This window comes from Lates calcarifer, linkage group LG4, assembly GCF_001640805.2.
Source record: "Lates calcarifer isolate ASB-BC8 linkage group LG4, TLL_Latcal_v3, whole genome shotgun sequence".
Lineage (NCBI taxonomy): Eukaryota > Metazoa > Chordata > Actinopteri > Centropomidae > Lates > Lates calcarifer.
In genome coordinates this window covers 14,372,938-14,390,340 of record NC_066836.1, presented here as the reverse complement: position 1 = coordinate 14,390,340, position 17,403 = coordinate 14,372,938, and the positions used below count along the sequence as shown (strand labels likewise).

At 42.0% G+C, this 17,403-nt stretch overlaps 3 protein-coding genes across 7 annotated transcripts; 1 reads left to right on the top strand and 2 right to left on the bottom strand.

Moving 5' to 3' along the window:
* The first annotated feature begins 81 nt into the window (after positions 1 to 81).
* On the top strand, positions 82 to 4,066 carry eif4e2 (eukaryotic translation initiation factor 4E family member 2). Of its 3 annotated transcripts, none has more exons than XM_018676844.2 (8): positions 82 to 240; positions 998 to 1,109; positions 1,193 to 1,327; positions 1,484 to 1,588; positions 1,687 to 1,839; positions 1,932 to 2,068; positions 2,763 to 2,838; positions 2,942 to 4,066. In XM_018676844.2, the coding sequence occupies exons 1-7, from the start codon at positions 221 to 223 to the stop codon at positions 2,809 to 2,811; spliced, it is 711 nt and encodes a 236-aa protein (XP_018532360.1). In that variant the 5' UTR covers positions 82 to 220; the 3' UTR covers positions 2,812 to 2,838; positions 2,942 to 4,066. The 3 variants fall into 3 exon arrangements, with proteins under 3 accessions (XP_018532360.1, XP_018532361.1, XP_018532362.1); XM_018676845.2 differs by having other exon boundaries at positions 1,932 to 2,072; XM_018676846.2 differs by lacking the exon at positions 82 to 240 and adding an exon at positions 284 to 476.
* On the bottom strand, positions 3,872 to 9,048 carry LOC108883549 (phospholipid scramblase family member 5). Of its 3 annotated transcripts, XM_018676843.2 has the most exons (8): positions 8,886 to 9,048; positions 7,522 to 7,870; positions 7,355 to 7,432; positions 7,062 to 7,254; positions 5,537 to 5,648; positions 5,351 to 5,450; positions 4,871 to 4,929; positions 3,872 to 4,284 (listed from the first exon to the last, which is right to left on the bottom strand). In XM_018676843.2, the coding sequence occupies exons 1-8, from the start codon at positions 8,886 to 8,888 to the stop codon at positions 4,258 to 4,260; spliced, it is 921 nt and encodes a 306-aa protein (XP_018532359.1). In that variant the 5' UTR covers positions 8,889 to 9,048; the 3' UTR covers positions 3,872 to 4,257. The 3 variants fall into 3 exon arrangements, with proteins under 3 accessions (XP_018532359.1, XP_018532358.1, XP_050926023.1); XM_018676842.2 differs by having other exon boundaries at positions 3,872 to 4,929; XM_051070066.1 differs by lacking the exon at positions 8,886 to 9,048 and having other exon boundaries at positions 3,872 to 4,929; positions 7,522 to 7,948.
* Positions 9,049 to 9,323: 275 nt separating this feature from the next.
* On the bottom strand, positions 9,324 to 14,519 carry chrng (cholinergic receptor, nicotinic, gamma). Its single transcript, XM_018676840.2, has 12 exons — positions 14,278 to 14,519; positions 12,922 to 13,058; positions 12,781 to 12,825; positions 12,553 to 12,677; positions 12,025 to 12,180; positions 11,487 to 11,584; positions 11,169 to 11,369; positions 10,883 to 10,997; positions 10,670 to 10,784; positions 10,288 to 10,552; positions 10,071 to 10,204; positions 9,324 to 9,979 (listed from the first exon to the last, which is right to left on the bottom strand). The coding sequence occupies exons 1-12, from the start codon at positions 14,339 to 14,341 to the stop codon at positions 9,758 to 9,760; spliced, it is 1,677 nt and encodes a 558-aa protein (XP_018532356.1). The 5' UTR covers positions 14,342 to 14,519; the 3' UTR covers positions 9,324 to 9,757.
* Positions 14,520 to 17,403: the final 2,884 nt, after the last annotated feature.

The following is a 17,403-nucleotide window of genomic DNA, read 5'->3' as shown; positions in this document are numbered from 1 at the left end:
TTGGCTGTATATATGTATGTCTCTGCATCATGCATGTTTCCAGTGAGCGTGAATGAATACATTTGCTGAGAAAAGCTGTGTCACCCCTGAGCTCTCCACGCTTAACACCTCGACCAGCACATGGCGTGCGCGTACACATCCCGTCCGCTGCGCGCGCCGCCGTTCCTGCGGAATTCAGGAGGCTGTGGTCGGACTCCGAGAGGCTCTCACCTAGAAAATAATGAACAACAAATTTGACGCGTGAGTAATCAAAAGTTTCTGTGGAGTATCCACGAGAGAGCGGGTGCCGGGGTCGTGACTGCAAACCCGCCGGGGAGCGTGAACGTTAATGAAAGCTGTTGCGTTGCGTGTAAAAAGAGAGGTGTGTCAGCTTTATTGCATGATCTTGCATGCTCTGTGTGTGCTTATAAATCCTCACGGGAGCGAGGTACACACACACGCGGTGGAATTTGAAAGAAAAAGAAGCTAAATATGGGGTAAGTGGCGTTTTATAGTGGGAAATGTGCCGTGTTGTTAGCTGTAGCTTAGCCTAGCGGAAGGCGGACAGGCCCCGAATCCCCGGCGTGGTGGTTGTTTCAGAGGCGGGGGAAGGTGCGCGCAGGCTCGGCTCGAGTTAGACTCCCACAGCCCGATAGTACGGGCACATAGCTGACAGCGTGTTGTAGGCAGTTCGTGGTCAGGGTAGTGGAAGTGGAAGTGTGCAGATGTATAGCTTAAACAGTTTAGATCTTTGCAGTTTACAGGAGACATGTACACTCACTCTCCAGTTTATTTGTTGCACGTAGCTGAAACTATTGCAGAGTAATAACAGCAGCACTTCAGAAAACCACACAGTATTTTTTAGAAGGTAATGTTGAGCTTTCATATTAGACTGCAATAGTTTCAGCAAGGTGTACCTAATAAACTGGCAACACAGTGGAAGTACTCCTTAATTTGAACATGGTTAGTGCATCACACAAACGTTTTTGTTTTGCTGCCTGTGTCACCTTGTCCCCAGTCTGAAAGACGATGACAGTGGAGACCACGACCAGGACCAAGGCTCACCGAAAGACAGTGAAAAGGAAAAAAACGAAGACGAGGACAAGGAACAGAACGCCTCCAAGAAAAAGGTGAGGTGGCTATAGAATAAATTGTGTGTTTGTAGCCTCTTAAGTTAATTGTATTTCTTAGTCACTTCTTCCCTCGTCCGCAGATGGTGGTGCCAGGGGCAGGAGAGCACCCTCTTCAATACAACTACACCTTCTGGTACTCCAGACGCACCCCAGGGAGACCAGCCAGCACTCAGAGCTACGAGCAGAACATCAAACAGATTGGCAGCTTCGCCTCAGTACGTTGCTCATAATGACCTCCAATAGATAGGGAGGGGACCCTATTTGCTTTACTTTATCACCTTAGCCAGACACAGCCCTAACCTCTAAATGCAAGCTCATGCTGACTCATTCCCCCACGATTACTGATGTAACCATTTCTTGTCCTTTCTTAGGTGGAGCAGTTCTGGCGTTTCTATAGTCACATGATCCGGCCAGGAGACCTGACAGGACATAGTGACTTTCACCTCTTCAAAGAGGGTATTAAACCCATGTGGGAGGTGAGAATACATTTGCTGATAACTTGGACCTGCTGAGATCTTGTAAACTAAAGAATTATCACAAGGGTTAATTCTGAAACCCCGCGTCTTATGTGTAGGACGATGCCAATAAGATGGGTGGAAAGTGGATCATCCGTCTGAGGAAAGGCCTAGCATCACGATGCTGGGAGAACCTGATCCTGGCCATGCTGGGGGAGCAGTTCATGGTGGGGGAGGAGATCTGTGGGGCTGTGGTGTCCGTACGCTTCCAGGTAAACCCACCAGAACACCTGTTGAATTGAATCCCTCACTGTCTACTCCAGTGCACTCAGACATGCCTTCTCCTCATGCTTCTTTTCCCCAGGAGGACATCATTTCCATCTGGAACAAAACAGCCAGTGACCAGGCGACCACCGCTCGCATCAGAGACACCCTGCGCCGAGTCCTCAACCTGCCTCCCAACACCATCATGGAGTACAAGACACATACAGACAGCATTAAGTATGTATGTCTCCTCCATTTTATTATTTTTTCTTCAAGCTCTCTCTCTCTCTCTCTCTCTCTCTCACATACACACATGAATGTATGCATGCTCACAAACTTAACGTTTTCTCACCCAGGAGACAATGTAGGATTACACTGTAACTGTAATAACTGCATTAGACTAATCGATACAGTTTTTTAAGTCAAGCAGCAATGTGCTAGTTCCAGCTTCTCAAATGTGAAGATTTGCTACTTCTTATTAATTTTTAAATTATATATGTTTGGGTTTTGAAAAACAAAAACAAAAGAGCAAATTCAAGATGTCACCTTTGGCTGGAAGAAATTATGATGATTTTCTCTTTTTATTTCCGTAAAATTTTAACCCATAATAAAATTGATAGTGACAAGAATTGATAGTTGCAGCACTGTTTTGAAGTATTACACACTACCCTCCCTGACAGTTAAAGCTAAAGCTATTAATTAAATGCTTTTATCAGAACTTTCACAGCTATTTTTCCATTGTCAGTTGTTTGTGTAAATGTTATTTAAAAAAAAAAAAACAAGTAAATGTCAACCATTAGAACTTCATCATGTCCAATGTGCTTTTGCAGTAAATTGATGCAACTGTGACTCTCCCATTGAAAAGACATGAATATCTAAACGGCTGGTTTATTGTATAATGAATGATGATGCACTGCATACTCCTTTGCAGAGCCTGGGAAGACTTCCATGGTCTGGTGAATGCTAGTGGCGGACGTTAACCCCCTCACACAGAGAACCTCCGCGAGGTTAACAACTGTTGTTACATCAATTAAGAGTGAAAGAAATGTCTTTTTCTCTGATGTGGTTTTGCTTCACGCTGATGTTGTTTGTTGTTTTTGTGGCATGTAGGTGTGTGCATATGTGATGTGTTGGGGGATGATGAGTCCAGGGAAGGATACCTCTGCGTGGATTGGCACTGTGTGATATGAAGACAGAGCAAAAGTCAGGAACAGAGGCGAGAAGACCATTCCTTCTTTGTGTCAAATTGGAAATGAACAGAAAAGCCTTTCAGTAGGACACTGAACCAAGTCGAAGAGAGAAATATGCGTTATTTTTAATCAATCAGAGGAGAACAAAGCCTCCTGTTTTGTTTTTTTTTTATGTTTTGTAATGCAAGTCATAACATCTGTTAACTTGCCACCAGGGAGGGGGGCTATGTGACTGGTGTTTGGTCAATAGCTGTTAACAAAGTGTACTTGACAAAACCAACAACAAAACCAATCTGTTATTATGCTAGATCTGATTTCATTGCTTGATATAGCATCACACTTCCTGCTGTCAAAACAAGCCTGTGTTCATCTGTTTTATTGGGACTCAAACAAGGTTGCAGGTAGACGTTATTTTATTACAGTGCTGTATTTTAACAACAATTCCTCTGGTCATTTCGAACTAGAACAATTACTATAATTGTGTATGATATATTTGTAAATACAGTCCACTTCAAAGATCGCTTAACTGAATCAGTGACGATTCTGCATCTTTGACCTGGAGTTTGGATCCCAAAGGATGAGGACCATCCTGTGTTGGGCAGAGGGTTGCATAGCCGGCATCTTAAAAATGGACTGCCAAGCTGCCTAGATCACTGTGCCTGGCCTCGAGCCTGACCCGATCCAGGTTTCCCTTCTGTCTTTACCCCGCCTTTAAATAATCCAAGGGTTGGGCTCTGCTTTAATGTCCTCAGCAAAGGTGTATCGGGGTCCTGAAACACTGACCTTCACTCCTTTTCCATTTTGTAGTAAAAAGAAATGAAACAGGGCCCAGGGTCAGGGTCTGTTACAGTTTTTATTATGTCCTCGGGAACATTTTTTGGAACCATGTTAAGAAAGCGCCTATAGTTTGTTGAAAAACTGTAAAGCGGCCCGTGTTTAGTAGTGTGATGATGGGTGCAGGTGTGTGTCGAAAGTGAAGAAACACTGTTGGATGTACACCTGATGGATTATAGCAATAAATGTTAAATATGCATCTGCTGCTAAAGGTGGTTCAGTGTCACTTTCTTTCATAAATGGATGTTGAAACTGAATAGAAGTTTGGTGTTGATGCCATAAGAGCCTTGGTGCACATCCTGCAGTCTCCTGTGCCACAAAAAGTGTGACCTGGGTGGTGTGCCTCTGTCCATTGTCCATTTAGGGCATCCCTGTTACTAATGGTTGGGCCTTTTTTACTAATCAGCTCATCTCAAAGAACATGTGATTCTGTGGAGAAATAATCAGAATAGGTGAGTTCATCAGTGAAGACATTAGTAAAGTACTGGGGTTCAAATTTGAGTATTTAAGACTTCTAAGCGAGAACAGCTCAGAGGGAAATGTATTACAGCTATAGCTTCTAGTTACATCATAGATTAATTTTTATACATAACAGGATTACCTAAATATGATGCAATGAATTATGAAATAAAATAATGCATGAAATATAATGCATTATAGATTAAACTGTTCCTAAATGCTTAAATTAGTTCCACCTAAACCAACTACAACAGTAAATAAATAATAAGTAATAGGACATGGAATTAGTGATGGTAGTTTATCTATAATAGTATAACTTATTTTTCTGCAATGAGTATTTATTATATTTAAGTACATTTTACAGAAAAGTCCTACATACTACTACTCAAGTAGCATTTTCAGTGCAAGAGATTACTTTTAGTAAATTATATTCACATAGTGGTATTAGTATCTCTACTAAAGTGAAGTATCTGAATACTTTTTACTCCAGTGGATTTAATTATATTATAAAACAACAATAAGTCTTCCTACAAGAATGAGAAATTCTTATGCTTACCAACAAGAAAGTGGCTGCCAGCAGCAGCAGTTTAATGTGTGACTCCATACTCAGTGGCACTGAAAGTGAAATAGATTTAGAAATGGCAGGATTACTAATTGGAAATGTGAATCGGTTATAAAAAGCTGTTGGTATACCTCAAAAGGCCACACTGCTAAAATGAAAAATCCATCACAACAGTGGTGTCCCATCAGTGGTTTCCAGAAATGTGGATTTTTTTTTATAGTGAGCAAAATAAAATGTACAGTGCAAGAGCTGCAAAGCTGGTGCTCACAAATCCAAAATCTGATGAAGCCTACCGTGCTGTAGAGGAGTTGGAGTTTTGCTTGTTTTTTTATGTTGCTAAGAAACTGATAAGAAGATTTGTGAAAATATAAATAAAGGTAATGTTTTTGATAATGTTGTTTCAGGAAAATTGTCTTTGTTTTGGGAACCACTTCATTAGGAATTAGGAATGAAGTTAACTCAGGTAGAACTCACCATCCAACCCAAAATATTCATGGTCCATGTTGTGTTCATCATTGAATCCGGGCCATTTCTTCCATATCGTGCCAATTTTCTCACCAATGTTTGAGACAATCTGGTTTCAAATTAAAAGCAAAAAATGCTGAATGTGATAGACTTGTAGAAACACACTTTTATTTTGGGTTGCTTAAATATTACTACCTGAAATTGCTGGTTGGAGAAACAGCGACACGGACAGCAAGAGCCTTGGATTCTGATGGTTGATGCTCCTTCTGAATCACAGGCTTCCAAGAGAGGGGTGAACATGCTCCACCTGGCAAGACAGCCAGCACAAAACACAACAACTTAACACACTTCCTTACGTAACCATGCACTAAGCAACCTGGCAGATGCACTGGCCAGTGCTTCACACAGTGGCACAGCCCAGCCTTGATGCTTGGTTGATCACATTTTCAGCTGTCATGATTCTGCAGCACCAAAACCATTGTTTGCTTGGTGTCGGAAGAGTTCAAATTGGGGCATGCTTTATTCTAGCACAACTGAGGGAATATTTATACCAAGTAGATCTCTGGTCACTGAAACCTCTGCCAGGTCAGTCTTAATTGGACACAGCTCCATCGAGTGTTGCTTCTGGAAAACTCTAAATTCGACCCACAAAGACACCCTGGCTAACCTCGGAGTCAGATTCAGGCCAGATGAAGAAGGAAGTATTTTGATGTGGCTGCAGGAGACAGGACGCTGCCATTGCTCCCATTAGCCAACATTCCCATTAAGGAGGTAGCCACATTCCTTCCCTCCCATCCCAGCGCTCCTCTGTTTGGTGTGTCTCCGTGCAGACAGCTGTTTTGTGCATTAACTCCCCCAGGTTTAGACTACACCCCGCCTGTGTGGAACAGTAAAGGCTCTCAATGCTATTTACAGACAGGCCTGGGCATCTACGGTGGCTCAGGGTGGCCAGAGGCTGGGAGCGACATGGAAAAAGGCTCACATGACAGGTTGTTCAGTCTGAGAATGCCAAGTATTAAGATGGCTGGTACCATATTTTGAAAGGGGTTAAAGGGTTCATTCACTCAAAGAACTGGAAAAATTACATCAAAAAATTTAACAGCAACATGTCTTTACATAAACGTGTTGTTTTATTTAATAAAGGCATCATTGTGATCTTATCTTATTTGCAATTATTTTTTATTACTAGTACATTACTGAAAAGTGTGTTTTACTTGTATTTTCAAGTCAAACTCCAGTGTTGGAAGAAATACTTTTCTTTACTCTTTTAAGGGAAACCATTAATATCACAGAGTAAAACTAAAGAAAGTAAAGTAAAAATCCTGCAGTACACAAGTAAAGAAGCATCAGCATCATAATGTATGATCACTCCTTTAAAAGTATTAATGCTTTTTTAGAAACATTACCAGACTACTATTTTTGATTCATTAAAGTAGCTTGAGAATTGAGTTTAGTATTTCAGTCTATGACAATTTACCACATTTTTGAAGCTAATCATGTTTTTTATGAGCAAATCTTGATCTGCAAAGTAACTATAGATGTTCAGTAACTGTAGTGGGGTAAGAAGTACAATGTTTCCCTCTCAATTGTTATGGAGCAGAAGTTTAAAGCAGCAGAAAATAGAAATAGTTAAGTACAAGCACCTCAAACTGAATCTAACTACAGTACAGTAAATGTAATTTTGCCCAAGAACAACAGAGGCAGAGTCAGATTGTCCTACCTCTGGCATACAGTGCCAATAAGGTGTTTCTGAGGTGTGTAGGCCCTCATCTCCATCAGGCAGCAGCCAAGGCAGCAGGCGTCCACCCTGAGGGGCCTTTCAAAATAAAAGACCTGGCGGCCCTGGCAGTCGAAGCCCTTCAAAGAACAGGCCCGAGCTGGACCGCAGCACTGGAGACACACACATGAACTCTCTAACAGTAGGGAGACATCAAGGAAAAATGAGAATACTTTAAATCATCATTGACTGTCTTCATATGAAATGCAGATGAGGTGAATGTTCTCAGTTCATACCCTCCACAGCCACAAATAACTGCGACCTACTGCCTCCTGTGGTGATGCTGTAGATCCTCCTGGGAACACACTGTGGACCTACAATGACAAAGTGCTGTTCACTTCAGGTAGAGAAATCTCTGCACTGCATTCATCTTTTTCTTCAGACAGATACACTTTCTTCTTACCTTGCAAGTCTGGCCTTGCCCTAATATGAATCTGACTGATTGTTTCCAGAACAGACATGAAGTCTGTGCCTCCAAGGTTCTGCTCCTCCACCCCTGGCCTGTTCACTTTCTCTGGTGGCTGCATGTAGCCATTCTCCATTTCCCTTTCAGGCGCCCGACCAGAAAGCTGCTCATCAGTTTTCCAGTCAGGAGGCATTCGGTCAGGTTTGGGTCCAAGTGAGTGACTCTCACATTCACATGAAGGCTCGCAGTGGTTCTGGAAAGCTCTGAAGATCATCTGGATATGCTTCTCTCTTTCCAGTCGACCAAAGGGAAGAGGCTGACTGGTCACCGCTGACATGGTGTAAAACTGAAAATATATGTAGAACTCAGTAATTTCGGAATGACATGAAAACCTGTAATTGTTAAGGTAAGTGTGACAAATTAGATATCAGAGTGGTGTGATAAAGTTAGCTAAGATGTTTGTGGCTATAGAAAAAGTTATTGTAAACGGACAATATTTTAATTGTTTCCTTGGAATTGAATAACTTTCTGTTCAACCATTGTGTGTTTACAGCAACATCATCTAATCTTGTTTTTGGGTAGCTGGTGGACTAGATCGATGGTTCCAAAACTTTTTCAGGTATGACCCATAAATACAAAGAGTTGCGAGCAGTTCAGTGGATGGGGAATTTTCCTCTCTCAGACTATTTTGTTTAAATAATTTTTTAGGTGCCTGAAGATGTAAAACTACGCAATGGCACTTGAAGGTTCATTACTTACCTCGGAAATAAGAGTTTGACAAAAAATCTGAGCAAATGATCCACTGTAAGTATATCACTAGGAAGGAGAGTCATGAAAATCTGCATTGCTTTATTTTGAAAATGAAAATCACTTGTGACCCTTTGTTGGGACCACTGGGCTAGATAGTTAGAATAAATAAGTCAGCATGCTATTTTGAGTATAAATAGCTTTTGTTGTGAAAATTAAAATACAAACAATATCTTTTTTCAATGAAATATTGAGTTAACTCTTTTAAGTTATTTAGGACAGTTTTATCACTCTGTGGCTTAGACAGTTCCCTGGCAACAATATAAATATCCTCCTCCTGAGACAAAGTGATTTCGCCACAGCAGCCAGCCTGAGCTTCTTTTTCATTCACATCACACACAGTTTGGTTTCATTCTGTGGCTGCAGGCAACGCTGTATAGTCCTCCACAACACCATAATGAAGCCCTACTATGTGTCAAGCACATATACGGTGACTGCTAAAAGAGTACCACAGGTGCCAACATGGCTAACATCTTCCTATAGCATTCGATCCTCTTTTTATATGACATAACAAAACAGAACATAAAGATTAGCGTTAAAAGTCTTTTGCTTACCATCTGTGTTCAGCCTCCAGAGTCAGATAATCTAACTGTGTGAAAAGAAAGAGACCAGACAAACACTCAGGGATCAGGAGGGGTTAAGCGCCAACCTCCTCACCACCACTGTGTGTTTGTGTGAATATTCACATAGTAATGTTTGTCTCTGTGAGTCTGGAGATCTCGCTCCCACCCTCGCCCCCCTACCCCCACCCCCCAAGCTCTTGTCTTATTCCCCCTGACTCTGTTTCCATCCCAACCAGCCGGATCTGCCTTTTGTTGGGTAGAAAGGCACCACTCAGCCATGTAATTGAAATCCTGCTTCCAGAGGTGGGGGGGCTGCGCAGTGGGTCTGTGTTTCCGGCAGTAGCCTGGGGTCGGGGGTGGGGGTGGGGGGTGTTGGTGCTCTCGAAAAAGGTGTGAAACTCAGGATTAACGTGTTTCTGAGAAAGTCAATTGTGTGATCCCAAGTTGTACTTTTTATTGATAAAAGCATTTATAAGGAAAATATGGCTGTAAATCGCCTCAGCTGTTGACTGTTTACATGTTTGATCAACACAATGTCTCATGTCTCATAGACTTGAATTCCACATTTTTCAACTTAACAAAAACTTACATCTGACACCATATGAATCATGATGAATCAAGCATGGCATCCACAAACAGTATGTGCTGTGGATCCTTTGTCACCATGAACAAGCATGTTCAATTTAACTTCTTCGATAGTCCACACACCCACATCAGCAACTGACACCAGAGCAGAAAATACATACAGTTGTATCTTCTCCATTCTCTTTGTGTCCCAGTCATAAGTGAAAAATCACTGGCAGGTGCCATCAGATTTTCACTTTAGTTGCAGTGATGGAATCTTTGATTTCTTTCCTCCTGGTTCAGCCCAGAAAGTCTGCCACCACCCCATTCTCAGTTATATCGGTGAGATTGTTCAGTGGAGGGAGGTACTTCTTTGGATCGCCAGGGAAAGGTGAGGAGGGGGGCTGGTTGAAGTGGCCCATCAGGAAGATCCCAATGGTGCCGATAAAAAACACCATCGTCATGACAATAAAGCAAACCCTGTCGATCACCCGGGCAACCAAGAACCACTCTTCATTTTCCTGCAAAAAAAAAAAAAAAAAAGTTAGAGATTGTAGCTGACATTGAATTGAAACCTGAGAAGATGAGTTAATGTAAAAGTGTGCCGCTCACATTCTGGAAGTTGCTCTGTTGTCGTGCAGTCTCAGCTATGTGTTTGCAGGACGCCACACACTGCTTCAGCTCTGGAGAGGCTCTCACCAGACTGGCACCAAGCTGCTCAGCTGTGCCCCCCTCCAGCCCATCATCTGGGTCCAGAACAGACCAAATATTATATGTTAAAAGGGAAAACGCACTTGTATGTCTACCTAAAACTCATTCAGATACTTACGTAGCTTCTCTAATACTGATTTCATCAATCCATTTCTCTCTTTGAGTCTGGCAAACATGAGTTCAGACCGAGCCGTTTTCATCACATATTCCTCCGCCTTAGTGATGAGGGTCATGGAGCTGCGACGTCGACAGGGAACCAGGAACACATTGTTCCGGTCTGTGGTCAGAGTTCCACCATTTCCAGTTTCTGAGCCGCTGCCATGGTTTGGCGTCCATGGTTGCATCTGCATCCTCAGCAGGCGAGGCAGGATGTTGAGGAGGATCTGAAAGTGACAGCAGGTCAAAGGGTGATCCAGTGGCAAACAGACTGATGGGGGCTTTGCAGGTTGTTCATTCAGTAGCTGTTTAATGGAACTTTCATAGTCTGGCCTCACACTCACCTTTCGGACCTTGTCTGTCATTATGTGAGTGTTTGGGGTTCTCAGGGACACGTTGAGGACGATCACACAGTTCATCACAACCATGGTGGTCACTGACATCACAAACATCAGATACCTGAAGCCAAAGGTTTATAAATCACATCTTTTCCAGTATTGTTTTCAATCAGTAGTAGATTCTGAACTGAAATCTTAGAGTGATGCACAGGAACGTACTTTCCAATAAGAGGCACTGCGTTTGAAGTCTCTGGAACCTTCTTAGCAATAAGGAAGAGGAACACGGTCTGGCCCAGAAGAGTTGCAATAGACATTGTGCACTTCTGACCACCAGCTGCAGAAAACCAGAGCAGTATTCAATCAGATTGGTCATGTTTTGTGTTCATGAAAACATATAGCAGTGATTGACCTGGCGAAAGGTTAAATAGGTGTCTAAGGAAAATCATGATGATGAGACCTTGGAGGCTTTTAGATACACAAAGATAAGCAAAGTGAGAAAAAAGACCTTTGGCAGGTAAGTAGTAGACAAGCAGGCAGAGGGAGGAGAAGAGCACACACGGAGCAATGATGTTGATGATGTAGAAGAGGGGTTTTCGCTGGATGATGAGGAAGAAGACCACCTCCTGATACTCCAGCTCGTCCTTAGTGTGCTCTGTGTTGATCACCTTCTTCGCCGGCCTGTGTCTGATGACCCACTCACCATTCTCTAAGTTTTCATTTCAGAAAAACATATGAGCCCGCATGAGATAATTGTAGTGTTGCTTTTATTTTGTGCAGTTATTTAAGATCAGTAATTTCATATTTGTTATCAGTTCATTTGTACCTGTGAAAGCTTCTGGATCAATATCCACCCACTCCAGTGTGTGGTTGTCCTCCTCTTTGAGAACCAGTTCAATCTCGTTGGCGCTGTAAGTCTGAGACCTGCACACAGAGAAAAAACATGCGGTCTGTCTCCACAACAAACACAACTATCCATTCACTTTTACAAGACAGCCTGGTGAAAAGGGACCATGAATGATGGAAGCATTGTCCTTTCTTTGGATTATTTGAAGACAAAGGAACCTGAAAAGTAAACAAAGAGGGCTGTAGCTAGAAACACTGAGGCTTTAAGAAAACGTTTTTTTTTTTTTTTTAATTTCATTTAATTTTTTAACTCTTCTGAAAATTTCAGCTTCTTTATGTTCTCTGTTAAAGTCTTTTCTACACTGCTTATGCTATTATTACTATGAGAGTTCTTCTTATTACTGGAGTTCTTTTGCACAAATACTTGCATAGTATCTTGTGTTTTATACGTAATGGAACTTTATGTGCACTGCTCACTGGCCATTCATCAAACCCCAACAGATCATGACTCCACTCACCGGAAGACCATGGTGCAGTTCTGCCAGTCAAAGGGAAAGTAGTTGACGGTGATGGCGCAAGCACTGCGGTAGATGGCAGGTGGCAGCCAGTACACACAGCCGTTAGGAGACACCAGTGCATTGCAGTAAAGTGCCACCTCGAACTGTCCATCCACACTGCAGACCAGGAGAGAGAAGAGAAAGAAACTGTAGTTTGTTGGCTTATTAGAGCACAAACATATACAATTTTCATTGAAGGGAAGAAAAATGCTCCAGAAGTATATTTTTATATGATGTTGGGTAATGTCTGGTATGAACAAATGACTTAACTTCAAGCCTACTAGTTAATTTTCTAACCAAACAAGACTAAAAACACATCTGTTCATATGCAGGACTCATGACCTCAGTGTTTTTAAAATCCATGCCATAGTTCTGTGTGCAGGACTAAATGATTCAATAAAAAAAGTTAAACAACTTTATTGGCTTCTTGACTGAACGAACACTGCATCTATTTCGAACATGCTCACGTGTGAAGGCTGATACACTCACTTGTTCTCCAGGATGACATCTGGCAGCCAAATGCTCTTGGAGGGGACTCGTAGCTCAGAGGTGATGTTCCCATACAGAGCTGACCTGGGTGGCTGGTCCCATCTGAGCCTGTAGTCACACCATTGCTACATACAGAAAGTACAGTGAGTTTGACTTTTGGCTATGTTTTGCAAATGTACAAAGTTCAAATTGCAAAGCAGCAGATCAGGTGTGTGTGAGTGTGGTTACCATTTCTATCCAGACACTGGTCATCAGAGCCTCCTCCTTTTCATTCTGAGGAGAGATAGTTGCAGATACAATGTTAACAAAAACTGTTAGGGTTAGCAGCCACTGGTACTAATTAAAAACACCAGACTGAACTTCACCCACCAGGGAGATGAGGTTGGTGAGTGTCATCTTGATGTAGACCTGAGTGATGTCCCCGCTCTTCTCCATGGGTCGAACGTTCTTGTTGTAGCCCTTCATCAAGTCCTTGAAAAGTTCCCCTTCAAGGTTGACGGCAGATGCTGCGGTTGAACCACACACAGGCACAGGAAATTTAAAGGGACACCCCACCAATTGCAATTAAGTTCTGTTTGCTCTTTATGAAGACTACTACAGTTGTATGATGTGTCCGGTGGCACTAAAGGAGCTTTCTGAATTAAAAAAAAAAAAAAAAAGTAACCCTGGTAATGTCATAGTGGTAGTGTATTTAAGAATTGAGTCTGACTAAAGATGCTATTGAGCTGCATGATGGGAAATGTAGGATTCAACATTTTTAGGATATTTTGGCTTCTGCTGCTTTGTTTTCTAATTTTTCCCCCTTTTTTTATAATTCAAAACTGTGTCTTGTTAAGTCTCTCAGTTCAATTTCCACTTGAGATTTTGTTGGAATACAAACAAATCAGTACAGTAACACAGACTTTCTATCTAATTAAATTTAGCAAAATGAAATTAAGACTTTAAGAGGTGCAGCTCTAACCCACAGACTAATGAGAGCAAGCCTGACTAAATCAAGCTGATCAAGTGGCTTTTTGGTTTCTCACACTTATCAACCACAAACACATGTCACTGGTGCAGTATCTGGTTGATGTTCACTATTACAGTAACTGCAACCTTGTTATGGCTGTGAAGCAGCAACACCTGATGGTCCCTCACATATAATGAGTGTGAAACTAGAATCACCATAAAGTCCACTACAGTTTTTGTCCCATTTAACAATAGACTGTACAGAATAATACATCTGAGTATTGTACAGTGCAACAAATAAGTCTGATATGCCTCACTATACAATACAGTGTATTTCAGAGACAATATTTATTTGAGACAAAAGTAGATCCTTGTTTTATCGTCATTAGTGACTGAACCTGTCATAGTTTGGTGAACAGTGTTGTTTAGTTTACTGCAAACTTTGTAATGACAAACATTTACATTCAAACAAAATGTTTGAATGTAAGAACAGATGCCTAATGAGTAACAAGGAAAATACTATTGCACTAGTAAAAGTACCATTTAAGCCATGCGTCTGTTTCAATTAATGTTCTTATTTCTTTTCATTTCTTCATTGCTTTCTCATTATTGTATTGTGTATTGTGTTTGTACTCTGCACCATGTGACCATAATCTTGAATGAACAAAAATATGACTTCACAAATTCACACCGCACCATGCAGAGCCCTAAGAACTTACAAGATACAGTAAAATTTTCACCAAATGTGGCAGCAATTTGATTAGCCAGTGTTCCTACCTGTGGCGGAAATCATAAACACCCTTATGAAGAGTGACAGAGAGAGCGGAGGTCCAGAATCCATCAGCGTGTGAGTCTGTTCTACGCTGTCCAAGACAAAGCTGTGATCACTAATCTGATACGCATGGATACTACTTGATAGAGCTGCTGGCCCTCAGCCTGTCTGCCTGTGTGTGTGTGTGTGTGTGTGTGTGTGTGTGTGTGTGTGTGTGTATGTGTGTGTATGATTGTGTGTGCGTGTTTCCCAGCAGAAGTTAGGACTCGGGCTGATGGGAGGGTTGAGGTTTAGAGGAATGGTTGGAGGTTGGCGGGGGGGGTTGATGATTGTTAGGGTTAAATCCAAGAGTGTATTTCCAGTACTGCATAGCCAGCTGTCACAACATGCACACACACACACACACAGGCTGGGAACATGACATGGACATAGTTTGGGCATTGTACTCGGTACATGGCTACCCTCCAGTGCTAAGGTACACCCATCAAAACACACACTGTATTGTTTTTTCTGTGCACCTGGCTACTGTCATTCAGGCGCCCACATGCAGAAAATAAAATAACTCATGGTCTCTTTGAGGGCAGATTTAGCACAGCAGTGATCCATAATAAGCTAGTTAATAGCTTTTTCCATCAGAAGTCACGGTTAAATGAGTTCTCTACAATAAAAGGATTACAGGCTGAAAGATTAGAAGATAAAGAGAGGGAGATAGCAACAGAAACACTGTGCGTGTCTGCGAGCCAGGAAGTAAAAAAAAAAAAAAGCCGTACAGTGAACGAGAGAACAGGTGATAAGTCTTGTCCATTTACAGCACACCCTCTGTGATGACTGCCCAGGCTCTATGGAGGTTGCTGACACATTTGTGGCCTGTCATTACTGTGTGTGTGTGTGTGTGTGTGTCACAAAAATACTTGTTCCTGCCATGATACACACACTTAAACACCCAAGTCTGAGGCAGGAGTTGATGTGTTGCAACAGTGGTATCCATGTGTGTTTACTCAGCTGTTACACTCTTATCCCATTTTTAGGACTTAAGCCGTGCAAAAAAAATGACAGAGACTAGTGGGCAGATATGAATTGTGAAGATAACTTGATTCATTTGGGCTCCATCAGCCAATCATCACCACGATCAAACGGTAGCCGACGGGGTTGGTGACCACAGTGAGGTGGACGCAAGTCAACACAAAATGGGGCTTGTCTACAACTCCAGGGTGTCACTTCCTCAAGCAACAGTTGCCTGCACTTTGCAATTCTCTGACTCATGACAGACAATAAGAGGCTCTAAAGGTCAGACTACTTCTGGGTCCAATTACAATTTCCCGGACCTGGAAATAAGGAAAGAAACCACACCACAGCACAGCAGCTGCTGTGTTGATGGGAAAGCTTGGCCTTAAAGGGACAGAGGACTGAGGTCAATCTGGGGTCATAAGAGGAACCAATCAGCATCAAAACCCGTCTCAAGAGGATGTTGCCAATTTGAATATCTCACATCATTTGTTAAATGTGGTATTATAACATTCAACATGACATGCCATAGCATTAATAACAATTTTATTTATATATAGATTTTCTTCATTTTTTTTTACAAAAATACAAAGTCTTTTCTCTATACAAATAAATATGGTAGGAATAAAGATAACATGAATCATATATACATATTGAGTGCATCACAAGAGGTTCAACCTTTGCAAAAGACAATGACAATATGAATAACTTATCATTTTGTACAGATTCATAAGTTAGACAAGGCTGCATCTCCAACCACATAAAAAAAACCTGTGGCGTGATGGGCGATCGATAGCAGGGTCGATACATTCATGATTGTGTTTTCATTTAGAGCAAATGTCAGGCTCTCAGACAGGGAAAACAAAATTATGCTTTTCACAGGAGACGACAGGAGAAGTAAAGTTTTCGTTACTGTGCGTTTTTTGTGCGTCTCTCTGCCCTGTGAAAAAGGGTTTTCTGGTCTCTTTGAGAGTCTTTGTGCTGCCATCTCTCATTTGAGTCTTTTATTTTTCAGATTATCTCACTTGCTGTTATGATGAAGCTAAGTCTTGAGTGCCTCCAGTGCCAAAGCGATGATCCTTGGTACACTGCGGTAGAATGACTCATTCTCTAAGCCTACGAGACTGTAGAAGGTCAAAGGTCGTCCTCCCACTACTGCTCTGACCCGCGCCTGGTACAGCCCTCGGTCATTCTTGGAACTCAGATCAACTAACACCTGAACAAAAGACAGACCTGATTAGAGGAGCAATTCAGAAGTTATAAAATGATGGATGTAGCTGCTTCCGTCCACCAGTGCACATTTACTTCTATTAATTTCTCCACCTCAAATGACAATTTACCTCTTGGAAATTCATGCGTAGGTTTTTGTTTGGGATGTTTAGGACCCAGCTGTAGGAGTCTCTGACTTGGTTGACTTGCTGTGAGGATTCTCTCACTCCAGGACAAACTACAAGAAAAGACAAAAATATTTCATTTGAAAAATATCATTTAATATGGCACAACGATAAAGGACGTAAAGTTATTTAATAAAAGTTTTGTCAGATCTGAGTGTGGCACATACTTTTCCCATTGGCTCCGGGTATCTGCCTCTTGCGAAGAAGGCTCCTGTATTTTCTCTGAGGACTTAAAGTCTTTACAGCAGCAGTTTGTCTGGGGTCAGCAGTCATCTCTGTGTGGTCACCCTCAGTGACAGTGACTGCCTGGATAACAGTTGTTGACTGAACTAAAAGTGGTAATGCTGAAGATTTTGATTGTGTTCTGTCTCCAGTCTCGAAAAAAGTAAAATCCTCAGATGTGATGCTCCACATTACATCGGGAGAAGTGTCTGTGTTGGATGAGGTTTCACTTTGTGACACATCTTTTGTCACAATCTCATCTTGTGTCCTTAATTTCTGAATTTCATTCATCAAGACTGTTAAAAGCGACCAAGGCTGCTGGGATTCCTCAGAGGAGGAGGAGGAGGAGGAGGGACCAGTGTGGACCAGTTTCCCTGGGGAAGAAGAGGGAAAGGGTGGAGCGCTGGGAGACTCCTGGAGGTAGGTTGTGTCCAAGTGCAGGATCGGAGGAGCAGCTCTGGAGTCCAGTTTGGAGCGCAGACCTGAGATAACCGATCGATATTCTTCTTC